General features: G+C 39.0%; 1 protein-coding gene across 1 annotated transcript in view; it reads right to left on the minus strand.

The window, feature by feature from the left end:
- The window catches only part of AXDND1 (axonemal dynein light chain domain containing 1), a 106,814-nt gene that overhangs the window by 20,560 nt on the left and 70,981 nt on the right, over positions 1-15,273 (minus strand). The window contains exons 19-20 of the mRNA XM_035010691.1: positions 13,774-13,870; positions 4,949-5,059 (exon numbers count right to left, since the gene is read on the minus strand). Coding sequence (XP_034866582.1) covers positions 4,949-5,059; positions 13,774-13,870 — 208 coding nt within the window. The remainder of the gene's footprint in view (positions 1-4,948; positions 5,060-13,773; positions 13,871-15,273) is intronic.

The following is a 15,273-nucleotide window of genomic DNA, read 5'->3' on the forward strand; positions in this document are numbered from 1 at the left end:
ATTGAATTATAGTTCTTTATATATTTAGGACACTAACCCTTTATCAGATATGTCATTTGCAAATATCTTCTCCCATTCAGTACTTCTCATTTAGTTTTGTTGATTGTTCCCTTTGCTGTGCAGAAGCTTTTTATTTTGATGTAGTCCCAACAGTTTATTTTTGCTTTTGTTTCCCTTGCCTTAGGAGACATATCTATGAAAATGTTACTACAGTGGATGTTGGAGAAATTACTGCATGTGCTCTCTGCTAGGAGTTTTATGGTTTCAGGTCTCACATTTAGGTCTTTAATCCATTTTGAATTTATTTTTGTGTATGGTGTAAGAAAGTGGTCCAGTCTCATTCTTTTGCATGTAGCTGTCCAGTTTTATAATTAACATTCTTTTTTTTTAAGATTTTATTTATTTATTTAATTATTTGACAGAAAGAGAACATGAGCAGGGGGGAGGGGCAGAGGCAGAGGAAGAAGCAGGCTCCCCACAAGCAGGGGGAGCCCGATGTGGGACTCGATCCCAGGACCCTGGGATCATAATCTGAGCCAAAGGCAAGTCACTTAACCAACTGAGCCACCCAGGCGCCCTATAATTAACATTCTTATACAGATATATATTAGAATTATCAAAATATAACTACAAAGTTATATTTAACCTGTTTAAAGAAGAGATTAAAAATATGAATAAAGAGAGAAAGATTACAAGAATGATCAGATTTGAAAAAGAACCAAACAGAACTTTAACAATTAAATTTAAAAACTGAACAGAAAGGTTTAATAGAAGATTAGTGAACAGGAAGGTAAACCAGAAGAAATTATTCAGGATGCAATGCAGAAGCAAAGAAAAATATGAAGTAAGGTTAAAAGACATGGGGATAGATTTCAATATATATCCATTCAGAGTTCCAGAAAGAAAGGAGAGAGCAAACATAGTAGAGACAATATTTGAAGAGGTAACAGAATTTTCCATATCTAATGAAAGATACCAAGTCAAAGATTTAGGAAACCAAAAGAATCCCCAGCAAAATTTTAAAAGAAAAGGAATTCCACACCCTCATATATCAGAGTGAAACTGCAAAATGCCAAAGACATAAAGATCTTTTTTTTTACTTTTTTATTGTTATGTTAATCACCATACATTACATCATTAGTTTTTGATGTAGTGTTCCATGATTCATTGTCTGTGCATAACACCCAGTGCTCCATGCAGAACGTGCCCTCTTTAATACCCATCACCAGGCTAACCCATCCTCCCACCCCTCTCCCCTCTAGAACCCTCAGTTTGTTTTTCAGAGTCCATCGTCTCTTATGGTTCATCTCCCCCTCCGATATCCCCCCCTTCATTCTTCCCTTCCTACTATCGTCTTCTTTTTTTTTTTTTCTTAACATATATTGCATTATTTGTTTCAGAGGTACAGATCTGTGATTCAACAGAAAGACATAAAGATCTTAAAAGTAGCCAAGGAGAAGAGAGGGATCAACTTCAAAGAACTGACAGCTGAATTCTCAACTGTCAGTTTGGTAACAATAAAATCCAGAAAACTGTAGAAATAGTATCATCAATCGGCGGGGAGGAAATAGTATCATCCTAGAATTGTATACCCCACAAAAATTGTTAAGAGTGAGGGTGAAATAAAGACATTTTCAGACAAAAAAAAAAATAAGTTTGCCTCCAGTAAATCCTCACTAAAGAAAAATTTAAAGCTTAAGGCAGAAGAAAAGTGACCTTGGGTAGATCTGAGATATCTGAAGGAACAATAAAGAAATTAAACAAAAAATCAACTCCAATCACTAAAGGCATTCCTGCTAAAGTCATAAATAAGAAGAGGATGCTTGATATTGCCACTACTATTTAACACCAAATTGGGAGAATTAGTCATTGCAGTTAGACAAGAAAAAGAAATTAGAGGCATAATAATTGAAAGAAAGAGGTAAAATTATCTATCTGTAGATGATTTGATTAAATATCTGGAGACCCCAAAAGAATCTATTGAAAAATGACTAAAAGCAATAAGATAATTTAGTAAAGTCACAGAATATGAAATAAAAATACATAAATCAATAACATATACACAGTTACCAGTTAGAAGATACAATGGTAAAGAAGATCCTATTTAAAATAGCAAAAAATAGGGGTGCCTGGCTTGGTCTCGGGGTTGTGAGTTTGAGCCCCATGTTGATTATAGAGACTACTTAAATAAATAAAACCTTTTAAAAATAAAATAGCAAAAAATAAAATGAAATACTCAGGCATAAACCTTACAAGAAATATGCAAAATGAGTAAACCATAAAACATTATTTAAAGGCATTTAAAGTAGATATCCTATATTTTTGGATAGGACAACTTGACAACATAATTATCTCTGCTCTAAGTTAATATATAAATTTAGTATTACCCCAGTCTTTAAAACTCATATTTTCCCAGAGGTAGATTACAGTTACATAGAAGAATAAATAAGCAAGCATAGGGATGAAACCCCTGAAGAAGATCAGTGAGGAGGGCTGGCCCAGCCAGATATGAAAATGCACAATGGCGCCTCAAAAACTAAAATATTGTGGTGATGACCCATGAAGAGATAGATTAATAGAAAATAACAGAAATTTCAGAAACAGACTTAGGTTGAATATAGCTATTTTCAAATGCTGGAAAACACTAAAACATGGAATGTTGTAAAAACTATAATGTGGAAGACAAATCAGCCTTGTTCATATCAACCCGAAAGTCTAAACAAGGACCAGTGAGTAGAAAAAGTTACAAGGAAACATATTTCATCTAGTTCAATAGAAAAAATAACATTATAATAGTCAGTGGTCACCAAAACAAATGGGCTAATTCTGAAAGTAGGTCTCTGCCACTTCAGACACTCAAACATAGGCATAATGATCAAGGGTGGGTATTATACATCTGATTCACGCATCAGATGTTTTGCTGAATTCAATCTCCCTTAAAATCCTTTCTGTTCTTGGGGCGCCTAAGTGGCTCAGTGGTTAAGCGTCTGCCTTCGGCTCGGGTCATGATCCCAGCGTCCTGGGATCAAGCCCCACATTGGGCTCCCTGCTCCATGGGAAGCCTGCTTCTCCCTCTCCCTCTCCCCCTGCTTGTGTTCCCTCTCACACGGTCTCATTCTCTGTCAAATAAATAAATAAAATCTTTACAAAAAAAAATCCTTTCTGTTCTTAAGTTTCTATGATTCTGTATAGTTCTCTAATTTAATTTTTTCATAGATCTGTTGTGTAGCCAAGATCATGTCTGTGGTACTTAATTTTCTAAAACTATACTGGTAATTTTTTTTTTCTTTTTTGAGAGAGAGAGCTCATGGGGTGGGAGGCAGAGAGAGAGAGAGAATCTTAAGCAAGCTCCATGCCCAGGATGGAGCCCGATGTGGGGCTCCATCTCACAACCCTGAAATCATGACCTGAGCCAAAACCAAGAGTCAGACACTTAACCGACAGAGCCACCCAGGTGCCCCATGTAATTTAAGACTTCTAATGTTGATGAAATCATTCAGTGATTAATTCAAAATAATTCTGGCCAAGATCTGGGCAGCAAAGAAAAATAAGCATTTGTAAAAGATGTATAATTTAGAAAGGTGGTGTTTCTTCAGTGTTTAAATGTAAGATAAAAGTCCCACATGTGTGTAGGTAGAAGCACGCCCGCCCCACCACTCCGGCAGACCCTAGAGCACTGACAGAGACGCCATCACATCTCTCCTCCACAGTTCACAGCTCTGAAAGCTATGTGGGCTTCTTCAGTCTTTACTGGAAACCAACTCCTTCAAACAGACTGAAGTAAAACTAAACATTTGTGATTGCCATGAAGCACAGGATATTGATTAATTTGGGATCCTCGGTAAACAGTGGTAGTTAATACCACTGGATTAGCACAGTCATGTGTGGGGTGTAGAATAAAAAGTAAAAGCAAGTCAAGGACAGAATATCAACATTTAAGAGACAGGCAGTGGAGGAAGACCAAAAGGAGAGTGAAAAGAAATAAAAAAGTAGGAGAAAAAATTTTTGTCTTGTGAGGAGAGATTACAAAAGGAGTGAACGACTAGTCAACAGGGTCAAATGCTACAGAGAAGTCAAGTTAAATACGGCATTGGGGTTCCTTGGATCTGACAATAAGGAATCATTACAGTACCTCGCAATAGTTTCAGCATTTTAAGAGAAATGATTGTGATAGGAAGGAGAGAATGAAGTAGTAGAGAAAAAGACATGCTCAAGGGATCTTTTAGAATGAAAGCAATGGCCATGCTTATAGATTGTTTATATATCGACACAGTGGAACTACTAGAGAGGAAGACATTGAAGATACAAAAGAGAGAGGACAGTGGGCTGGGATTAGGTGCTCAAAGGAAGAAATAACCTTAAACAGGAAGACTGAGCTTGGAGGGGAGGAGGAAGTGTACGCAGAAGCAGACCAGTCTAAGGACATGCCTCAGGAAGTGGCAGGCAGCTCCCCCTCCGAAAGCCATCCTTTCCTTTATGAAGGATGAAACAAAATCATCCTCTAAGAAAGTGAGACGAGATGGTTAGATGGATGATTCTTTCCCTCAGAAGGGAGAAGAGCTGGGGCGCCTGGGTGGCTCAGTCGGTTAAGCGTCGGCCTTCGGCTCAGGTCATGATCTCAGGGTCCTGGGAACGAGCCCCGCATCTGGGCTCCCTGCCCTGCGGGAAGCCTGCTTCTCCCTCTCCCACTTCCCCTGCTTGTGTTCCCTCTCTCGCTGTCCTCCTCTGTCAAATAAATAAAATCTTAAAAAAAAAAAAAAAAAGAGAGAAGAGCTGCCAATGCTCTAGGTCAGGGGCAAAATTCTCTTCAGGTAGGGTAAATAAATGAGGACTCAGAATATGAATTGGAAAAAGTCACTGAATCCTTACCTATTGAAAAAAAGGGGGGGGGGGCGGTGAAATACAGGAAGAACCAGAATAATGATCAGGGTCAACACACAGCAAATACCTCTTCTCCAAATAGGTGTTCTTTTTCTTCCTTTGTCAGTAACTTTATTTTTCTGCCTCTGATCCCAGAAAGGAGGTGAGAACATGTGGTGATCCATTCATAACATTCTCTCTGAGGAAAGAGAAAAGATAATTATTAAGCAGAAAAAACAGATTATACCAACTCATTTATTCACTCACTTCTATTGAGGAGCTACTAAGTGCAACTCTTCTAAATACAACTCCATTCAATTAACTTGTTATCACTTCAGTTCAAAGATTTGTGCAGAAATAATTTATGAATACAGATCTAAAATCATATCATCTCTTATCAATAGAGTTTGAGATCTGGGTCGTATTGGGACAAGGAGCAGTGAAGTGCCATAAAACAAGATGAAGAAAGATTGCTGGATTTATTATGGGCAAACGGTCTGTCCCAACAAATGGTTCACAACTGACCAGGTCAACTGGGATTGCATAACAAGAACAATAAAAATAGCCCACATTTACATGGCATTAATTATATGCCAGATTCTGTTCTAAGCATGTGCAATATTAACTCATTTGATCTTCAGTATGGAAATAGGTGCTATTATGGGGCGCCTGAGTGGCTCAGTCGGTTAAGCATCTGCCTTTGACTAGGGTCATGATCCCAGGGTCCTGGGATCAAGCACCACATCAGGCTCCCTGCTCAGCGGGGAGCCTGCTTCTCCCTCTCCCTCAGCCTCCACTTCCCCTGCTTGTGCTCTCTGTCAAATGAATAAATGAAATCTTTTAAAAAAATAAAATATATGCTATTATTTTTGAGGTATAGCTGAAATAACATTATATTGAGAACTGATGGTTACCAGAGGGGAGGTGGGTGGGGGGGATGGGTGAAATACAGGATGGGGATGAAGGAGAGCACTTGTGATGAGCACAGGGTGTTGTATGGAATTGTTGAATCACTATATTGTACACCCAAAACTAATATAACACTGTATATTAACTGGAATTGAATTAAAAATTTAATTTTTAAAAAAATGTATTAACCCCAAAACACACACACACAAAAAGAAATAACATTAGTTTCAGGTGAACAACATAATGATTTAATATTTGTGTATATTGCAACATGATCACTACAATAAGTCTAGTTAAGGGCGCCTGGGTGGCTCAGTCGTTAAGCGTCTGCCTTCGGCTCAGGTCATGATCCCAGGGTCCTGGGATTGAGCCCCGCATCGGGGTCCCTGCTCGGGAAGCCTGCTTCTCCCTCTCCCACTCCCCCTGCTTGTGTTCCTGCTCTCGCTATCTCTCTCTCTGTCAAATAAATAAATAAAATCTTTAAAAAAAAATAATAAGTATAGTTAATATCTGTCACCATATATAGTTACAATTTTTTTTCTTGTGATGAGAATGGAAATATGTACTACTGTCATTCTCATTTTTTAGATGAAGAAACTGAAGAACAGAGCAGTTGAACATCTTGCCCAAGGTCATATATATAGTTAAGCATGGCACTTGGACTCTAATCCAGGTGCTATGGGCTTTTAACTACTACAAAAATATTACTCCCCCACCTCCATTAAAATGAATAAAGATTGGAAGCACTGTTTGGGGGCAGTGCCTGGGTAGCTCAGTCAGTTAAGCGTCTGACTCTTGATCTCAACTCAGGTCTTGATGTGAGGGTCATGAGTTCAAGCCCCACACTGGGCTCCACATGGAGTCTATTTAAAAAAAGCAGCAGCAGCAGCACTGTTTTGGAAAAGGTGCTCACCCCTTATCTGCTGAGATACAGGAAAGGTCTACAGCAGATCTCATCCACCTAAGTGTATAGTAACACTACATTCACTTAACCAAGATCTCTGAACATCTCAGATCAGGCTTCCATGTTTAAAAGAGATGTGATTCCTTATTAGTGAATAATAGCAGAGTAAACTAGGAAACATTATCCTCTCTGGGGATGGAGATCTGGTCACCTTAACATCAAAAAACTGTACTGTGTGGTGAAATAATGACCCACTTAGGTTCCTGAAATCAACCATACAGAACTGTAATATGTCTTATATTTTTCTCATTATTAGACTTAATTCTAATTGTGGAATTATTATGAAATGTCAGAGCCACAAAATTTTAGAAATCCAATCTAAAACCTTATGTTCTAGATAAGGAAACTGAAGCCTATGGGGGTTGAGTAAGTTTAGCACAGCTTCATTAGTGTCACTGATAAATTTCAATTCTGGATTCAAGGGTTAGGATGATGTCTTACTGCATATCAGAAAGAGGATCAAACAAGGGATGTGAAAGTATTGGGTTCTAGTCCTAAGTTCATCTAATTGGTTGACTTCTTGAGTAAATCCTTAAAAGTCTTCTATTTACTAAAAACAAATGAGGTTGAGGGCGCCTGGGTGGCTCAGTTGGTTGAGCATCTGCCTTCGGCTCAGGTCATGATCCCAGGGTTGGGATCAAACCCCGCATCAGGCTCCCTGCTTAGCGGGGAGCCTGCTTCGCCCTCTCCCTCTGCCTGCCGCTCCCCGATTGTGCTCTCTCCCTGTGTCAAAAAAATAAATAAAATCTTTTTTAAAAAATGAGGTTGTTGGTTTACTCCAGGTGACCCTTATGCAGTGGGGAACTGGCAAAAGCCATCTTGTGGGGTGGGGCGTCCTAATTTGTAGCATTTGCTGATTTCCATAGCATACACATTCCCACTGTGGCAGTTTCAATGGTATTCATCAATTCAGTATGTTATCACTAAATGTGGAGCTGGGAATGGGTGTGCACAGTCAGCTCTTGCTTGCCATTGTGAATCGCCATCATACCACTGCCCCTAAGGATCCTTCTAGCTACAAAACTGAAGCATATATTATTTAACTTTATTGTACTACAGATCAAAGAGTTAATTTTGAAAATAGTAACAATATTTTTGAAATCTTATTTCTTCAGAGTTAATTCATCATTCATGAGAAATAAACTATTTTCTAGTTGAATTTGTATAATGTGAACCAGATCCTAGTCATTTTCTTATAAACTTCTGAGATATTGAAAATACTACCATAAGACTTCTGATGGGGGGGGAAATCAGTAGGTGTGTTAATGTTACTTAATTTTTTTCCTAGAAAAGTCTCCATCTCCTAGAGATTCTGAAATTAGTAAGATGGTGCACATAAATTATTTTACAACCTAATTTGTTTTAAAGATTATATTTATTTTTTATTTATTTTTCTGACAGAGAGACACACAGACGGAACACAAGCAGGGGGAGTGGGAGAGGGAGAAGCAGGCTCCCCGCCGAGCAAGGAACCCAATGCGGGGCTCAACCCCAGGACCCTGGGATCACAACCCGAGCCAAAGGCAGACACTTAACGACTGAGCCACCCAGGCACCCCTTACAACCTAATTTTTAAAAATAGTGAGACCTATCCCATATGTAAGACATAAAATACATATGTAGAATTTAATAAGAACAGTCATGTAAACATCACACAGGCCAGAGAAGAGAACGTTACCTGTACCCTATAGGCAAGTCCTTATATACCATAATGTATTTATCCATTCCACTGTCTATCCACGGTCTGAAATCATGATCTCAGCTATACCATATGAAACTAGAAAAGAAAGAGCAAATTAAACCTAAAGAAGTAGAAAAAAAAGGAAATAATAAGGACCAGACTGGAAATTAAGGAAATAGAAAACAGAAAAAAAATCAATGAGACCAAAAGCTGGTTTTTGAGATCAAGAAAAATGATAACTCTTTTTGTAGACTGATGAGGACAAAGAGAGAGAAGACACAAAATTTCAATAACAGGAAGAAGAGTGTGCACATCCTATCATTATTAAAGGATAATAGGAGAATATTATGAACTATGTCAATAAACGAAACAACTGAGATGAAATCACAAATTCCTTATAAAACCAAAGCCACTGAGCTTACTCAAAAAGAAAAAGATCATAAGCCTTATATCTAATAAAGACATTTCCTTGAATCTATTGAGGAAATTAGATAGCCTTTTATCTGAATTGCTCTATTTTTGTAGTTCACAACCTTCCCAGAGCCCAGATGGCTTCACTGATGAATTCTACCATTTAAGGAAGAAATAATACACAATTCTACACAAATTGTTCCAGAAAATAGAGGACTCCTTCTAAGAGGCCAGCATTACCCTGATATCAAAACCAAACAAAGGTATAAGAAAACAAAACCATATAATCAATATCCCTCATGAACGTCAATGCAAAAATTCTAAACAAAACTAACAAACTGAATTTTGCAACATATAAAAAAGATAATATATCATGATCAAGTGAGGTTTATCCTAGGGATGCAAGGTTGGTTTAATGTTCAATTCAAAAATCAATCAAGGTACAGTAGTTGCCCCTTATCCATGGGGGATATGTTCCAGGACCCCCATTGGATGCCTGAAACCACAGATAGTACCAAACCCTATATAAACTACGTTTTTTCCTATATGTTATGTATAATAAAGGACACAGTAAAAGATTAATAACAAATAATAAAATAGAACAATTATAACAATATACTGTAATAAAAGTATGTGAATATGCTCTCTCTCTAAACATCTTACTGTACTGTACTCATCCTTTTTGTGATGATGTGATAAATGCCTATGTGATGAGATGAAGTGAGGGGAATGACACAGACATGTGACCTTGTGATGCTACATCAGTAGGAGGACCATCTACTGTGCTGGGCTGTGTTGGGCCGTGGGTAACTGAAAAGGTGGAAAGTGGAACTGTGGATAAGGAGGGACTACTGGAATTCACCATATTAGCAAACTAAAAAGCACAACTCATATGATCATCTCATTCGATGCAAAAAAGGATTTGAAAAAATCCAACATTCATCTTTGACTTTAAAAAGTTTTTTCAGGGGCACCTGGGTGGCTCAGTCACTTAAGCGTTAGACTCTTGGTTTCAACTCAGGTCATGATCTCGGGGTCATAAGCTTAAGCCCCACATTGAGCTCTATGCTCAGCGCAGAGTCAGCTTGGGATTCTTTCCTTCCCTCTCCTACCCCCATGCTCCTCCCCGCCCCTGCTCACACGCTGGCTCCCTCTCCCCCACCCCTTTTAAAGTAAATAAATAAATAAAAATCTTTAAGAAGCTTTTTCAGCAAACATGGACTAAAAAGGAACTTCCTCAACCTGATAAAGGGCATCTGTGAAACACCTACAGCCACGGTTATACTTAAGGATGACAGAATAAATACTTTTCCCCTAAGACAGACAAGGCAAAGATACCAGCTTTCGCCACTTTTATTCAACCTGGTACTGGAGAGTCTACGTAGTGCAAAAGGCAAGAAAAATAAATAAAAGGCATACAGATTGGAAGGAAGAGAGAAGACTGCTCCTATCTTCAGATGCCATGACTGTGTACAGAGAAAAGTCTAAAGATTCTAAATGGGAAAAAGCTGCTTAAAAAAATAAGTTCAGCAAGGTCACAGGATATGAAATCAATATATTTTAAAAATCAATTATAATTCTATACATTAGCAATGAATAATCAGAAATTGAAATTACAAATGAATCACTTACTAAAAAAAAAACAAAAACAAATGAAACACTTATAATAGTACCAAAATATGGGGCGCCTGGGTGGCTCAGTTGGTTAAGTGACTGCCTTCGGCTCAGGTCATGATCCTGGAGTCCCGGGATCGAGTCCCGCATCGGGCTCCCTGCTCAGCAGGGAGTCTGCTTCTCCCTCTGGCCCTCCCCCCTCTCATGCTCTATCTCATTCTCTCTCTCAAATAAATAAAATCTTTAAAAAAAAAATAGTACTAAAATATGAATTACATAGGGATCAATCTGAAAAAAGATGTGTAGCAGCACCTGGGTGGCTCAGTTGGTTAAGCGTCTGCCATCAGCTTAGGTCATGATCCCGGAATCCTGGGATCAAGCCCCATGTAGGGCTCCCTGCTCCATGGGGAGCCTGCTTCTCCCTCTACTCTTCCCGTCTGCTTGTGCCCTCGCTTTCTCTCTCTCATGCGCTCTCTCTCACAAATAAAAAAATAAATTCTTTTTTTATTATGTTATGTTAATCACCATACATTACATCATTAGTTTTTGATGTAGTGTTCCACGATTCATTATTTGCGTATAACACCCAGTGTTCCATTCAGTACATGCCCTCTTTAATACCCATCACCAGGCTAACCCATTCCTCCACCCCCCCTCCCCTCTAGAACCCTCAGTTTGTTTCTCAGAGTCCATAGTCTCTCATGGTTCATCTCCCCCTCCGATTTCCCCCCCTTCATTTTTCCCTTCCTACTATCTTCTTCTTCTTCTTTTTTTTTAACATATACAGTATTATTTGTTTCAGAGGTACAGGTCTGTGATTCATCAGTCTTACACAATTCACAGTGCTCACCATGGCACATACCCTCCCCAATGTCTATCACCCAGCCACCCCAGCCCTCCCACCCCCCACCACTCCAGGAACCCTCAGTTTGTTTCCTGAGATTAAGAATTCCTCATTATCAGTGAGATCATATGATACATGTCCTTCTCTGATTGACTTATTTTGCTTAGCATAATACCCTCTAGTTCTATCCATGTCATTGCAAATAGCAAGATTTCTTTTTTCTTGATGGCTGCATAATATTCCATTGTATATATATACACCACCTCTTCTTTATCCATTTATCTGTTGATGGACATCTTGGCTCTTTCCATAGTTTGGCTATTGTGGGCATTGCTGCTATAAACATTGGGGTGCAGGTGCCCCTTCAGATCACTACATTTGTATCTTTGGGGTAAATACCCAGTAGTGCAATTGCTGGGTCATATGGTAGCTCTATTTTCAACTTTTTGAGGAACCTCCATACTGTTTTCTAGAGTGGCTGCACCAGCTTATATTCCCACCAACAGTGTAGGAGGGTTCCCCTTTCTCAGCATCCCGCCAACATCTGTCGTTTCCTGACTTGTTAATTTTAGCCATTCTGACTGGTGTGAGGTGGTACCTCGATGAGGTTTTGATTTGGACTTCCCTGATGCCCAGCGATGTTGAGCACTTTTTCATGTGTCTGTTGGCCACCTGGATGTCTTCTTTGGAAAAATGTTCATGTCTTCTGCCCATTTCTTGACTGGATTCTTTGTTCTTTGGGTGTTGAGTTTGATAAGTTCTTTATAGATTTTGGATATAGCCCTTTATCTGATAAGACATTTGCAAATATCTTCTCCCATTCTGTCAGTTGTCTTTTGGTTTTGTTGACTGTTTCCTTTGCTGTGCAAAAGCTTTTTATCTCTATGAAGTCCCAATAGTTCATTTTTGCCCTTGCTTCCCTTGCCTTTGGCGATGTTTCTAGGAAGAAGTTTCTGCAGCTGAGGTCGAAGAGGTTGCTCTCTATGTTCTCCTCTAGGATTTTGATGGACTCCTGTCTCACATTTAGGTCTTTCATCCATTTTGAGTCTATTTTTGTGTGTGGTGTAAGGAAATGGTCCAGTTTCATTCTTCTGCATGTGGCTGTCCAATTTTCCCAACACCATTTGTTGAAGAGACTGTCTTTTTTCCATTAGACATTCTTTCCTGCTTTATCGAAGATTTGTTTTAAAAAAAAAAAGATGTGTAAGACCTATACACTAAAAACTGTTGTGTAAGACCTATCTATACACAATAAAACTTTGTTGAAAGAAATAAAGGACTTAAGTCAATGAAAAGATATATGGTCTTCACAGATCCAAAGACTCAATATTGTCAGGATGTCAATTCTTCACAAATTGATCAATAGATAAAATGTAAACACAATCAAAATCCCAACAGGGTTTCTTGGAGAAACTGATAAGCTAATTTTTAAAATTTCATATATGGAAAGCAAAGTACCTAGAATAGCCTGCTCAATCTGGAAAAAGAACAACAGGGGCGCCTGGGTGGCTCAGTCGTTAAGTGTCTGCCTTCGGCTCAGGTCATGATCCCAGGGTCCTGAGATCAAGCCCCGCATTGGGCTCCCTGCTCGGCGGGGAGCCTGCTTCTCCCTCTTCCTCTGCTCCTTCCCTAGCTGCTGCTCTCATTCGCTCACTCCCTCAAATAAATAAATAAAATCTTTGAAAAAAAAAAAAAAAACAAATTTGGAGAATACACTACTGGATATCAAAAATTCTAAAACTGCAGTAATCCAGATAGTTTCATAACAGAACACAACAGAATGTGCAGAGTAATATCCACTGTAGATGAGAGCCCATATCGAGCGCTGGTGAGGAAGCGAGCAACACCAACAGGCATACAACTGCTGGCATGAGTGGAAATGGGTTTAACAGTTTCTTAAAAAGTTAAACACACACATACCACTGTGACTTAGACATCCCATTCCTAGATATTTGCTCAACCTTGAGGAATGAAAGCAATGCATATGTACATAAATATGCATTGAAGCTTTGTTTGCAATAATCAAAACCGCAACAATTCAAATGCCCATCAACACAGAATGGATAGTGTATATGCATATAATGAAATACTACTCAGCACTAAAAAGCATGAACTTTTAATAAAAGCAACAATCTGTGTGAATCTCAAAATAATTATGCCTTGTCAAAGAAGTCAGACCAAAAAAGTATACATTCTATTTATATAAATTCTAGAAAATGAAAAATAATCTTTGGTGTTGGAAAGTGGATCAGACATTGCCTGGGAAGGGGATGAGGCTGGAAGGAGAAATGACAAAGGGGTACAAGGAAACTTTGAGTGTGTTAGATATTTTGCTTTTTTTTATCGTCATAATCATTTTATGGGTGTATCTATAATTTAGAAATTATCAGATTGTATGTGTAGTTTGTGTAGTTTGTTGTAAATCAAGTCAACCTAAGACGTCTGCTAAAAACAAACAGAACAAAAGTAAGGGCAAGATAGTGTTATTACCTTCATCTCATCCAGCTCCCGAAGTTCCTTAGCAGGATTTTTTTCTAAGTGACCTGCCTTATTCAGAGCCATAGCTGTTACCAGCCCTTTGCAACAACTGGGGGGACAAAAAGCACACACACAGAATGATCTATTTATTGTTGGCTCCTCTTGTAAGTGTTTTAAATCCCTATTCAGTTACCATAATAATTAAACTGTTGACAATAATCTCTCAGTTTCTCACCCTCATCCTGATCCCCCCCTCCATTCCTCTCACTCTTGACCACTGGTAACACTGAATGGAAATGAAGGAGAAAATTGGCTAGACCATAAAAGTTACTTCCTGAATTAGAAGCAATCCTAGTGACACATGCTTCCTAGTTAATAAATTACAATTTTTCAGACCTCATCTGTATTTGGTAGGAATCTTCTAGCTTTTCAGATATAAGGGATTTTCGGCTGAAATTTTTTTAAGAGATGTTTTGGGGGCACCTGGGTAGCTCTGTCAGTTAAGCATCTGCCTTCGGCTCAGGTAGTGATCTCAGGGTCCTGGGATGGAACCTCGCATCGGGCTCCCTGTTCAGCTTGGTTCTCCCTCTCCCTTTCCCTCTGCTCACGCTTGCTCTCTCTCTCAAATAGATAATAAATAAATAAATTTTTAAAATAAAAGATGTTGGGGCGCCTGGCTGGCTCAGTCGTTAAGCGTCTGCCTTTGGCTCAGGTCATAATCCCAGAGTCCTGGGATCGAGCCCCACATCGGGCTCCCTGCTCAGCAGGAAGCCTGCTTCTCCCTCTCCCACTCCCCCTGCTTGTGTTTCCTCTCTCGCTGTGTCTCTGTCAAATAAATTTTAAAAAATCTATACATAAATAAATAAATAAATAAATAAATAAAATAAAAGAGATGTTTCAGTTGGTGTTCAGTGAAACCAAACATATTTAGTGAAATATAAGTGTACATTCAGTTTTGCACGGAATGACACAGGAAGTACAAGCTTCTTCATAAATGCCCCTCCAGTATGAGCAAACATGCAAGATATATCTTATTAATGCAAGCAAGTGGGCCTTTATGGTTTAATCTGGTTTTCTTTTTACTAATTCTCACTCCCGAGCAGGCATATACTTCCCACCCTACTTATGGTAACATTATGTTCAAAAGAATTCTAAAGCCATTGGGAAAACACTAAAATCATGTATTTCAACTGGGCAGTGTTGAAACTAGTTTAAAAACTAGAAAAAACTAGGGGCGCCTGGGTGGCTCAGTCATTAAGCGTTGCCTTCGGCTCAGGTCATGATCCCAGGGTCCTGGGATCGAGCCCCGCATCGAGCCCCGCATCGGGCTCCCTGCTCGGCTGGAAGCCTGCTTCTCCCTCTCCCACTCCCCCTGCTTGTGTTCCCTCTCTCGCTGTGCCTCTCTCTGTCAAATAAATAAATAAGATCTTTAAAAAAAAAAAAACTAGAAAAACTAGAAAAACTAGCATTTCTTTCAAGGTTTGCAAACAGTCCCTTATTGCTGCTACCTCC

Source organism: Mirounga leonina, unplaced genomic scaffold (genome assembly GCF_011800145.1).
Source record: "Mirounga leonina isolate KUSES-001 unplaced genomic scaffold, KU_Mleo_1.0 Mir_154, whole genome shotgun sequence".
Classification (NCBI taxonomy): domain Eukaryota; kingdom Metazoa; phylum Chordata; class Mammalia; order Carnivora; family Phocidae; genus Mirounga; species Mirounga leonina.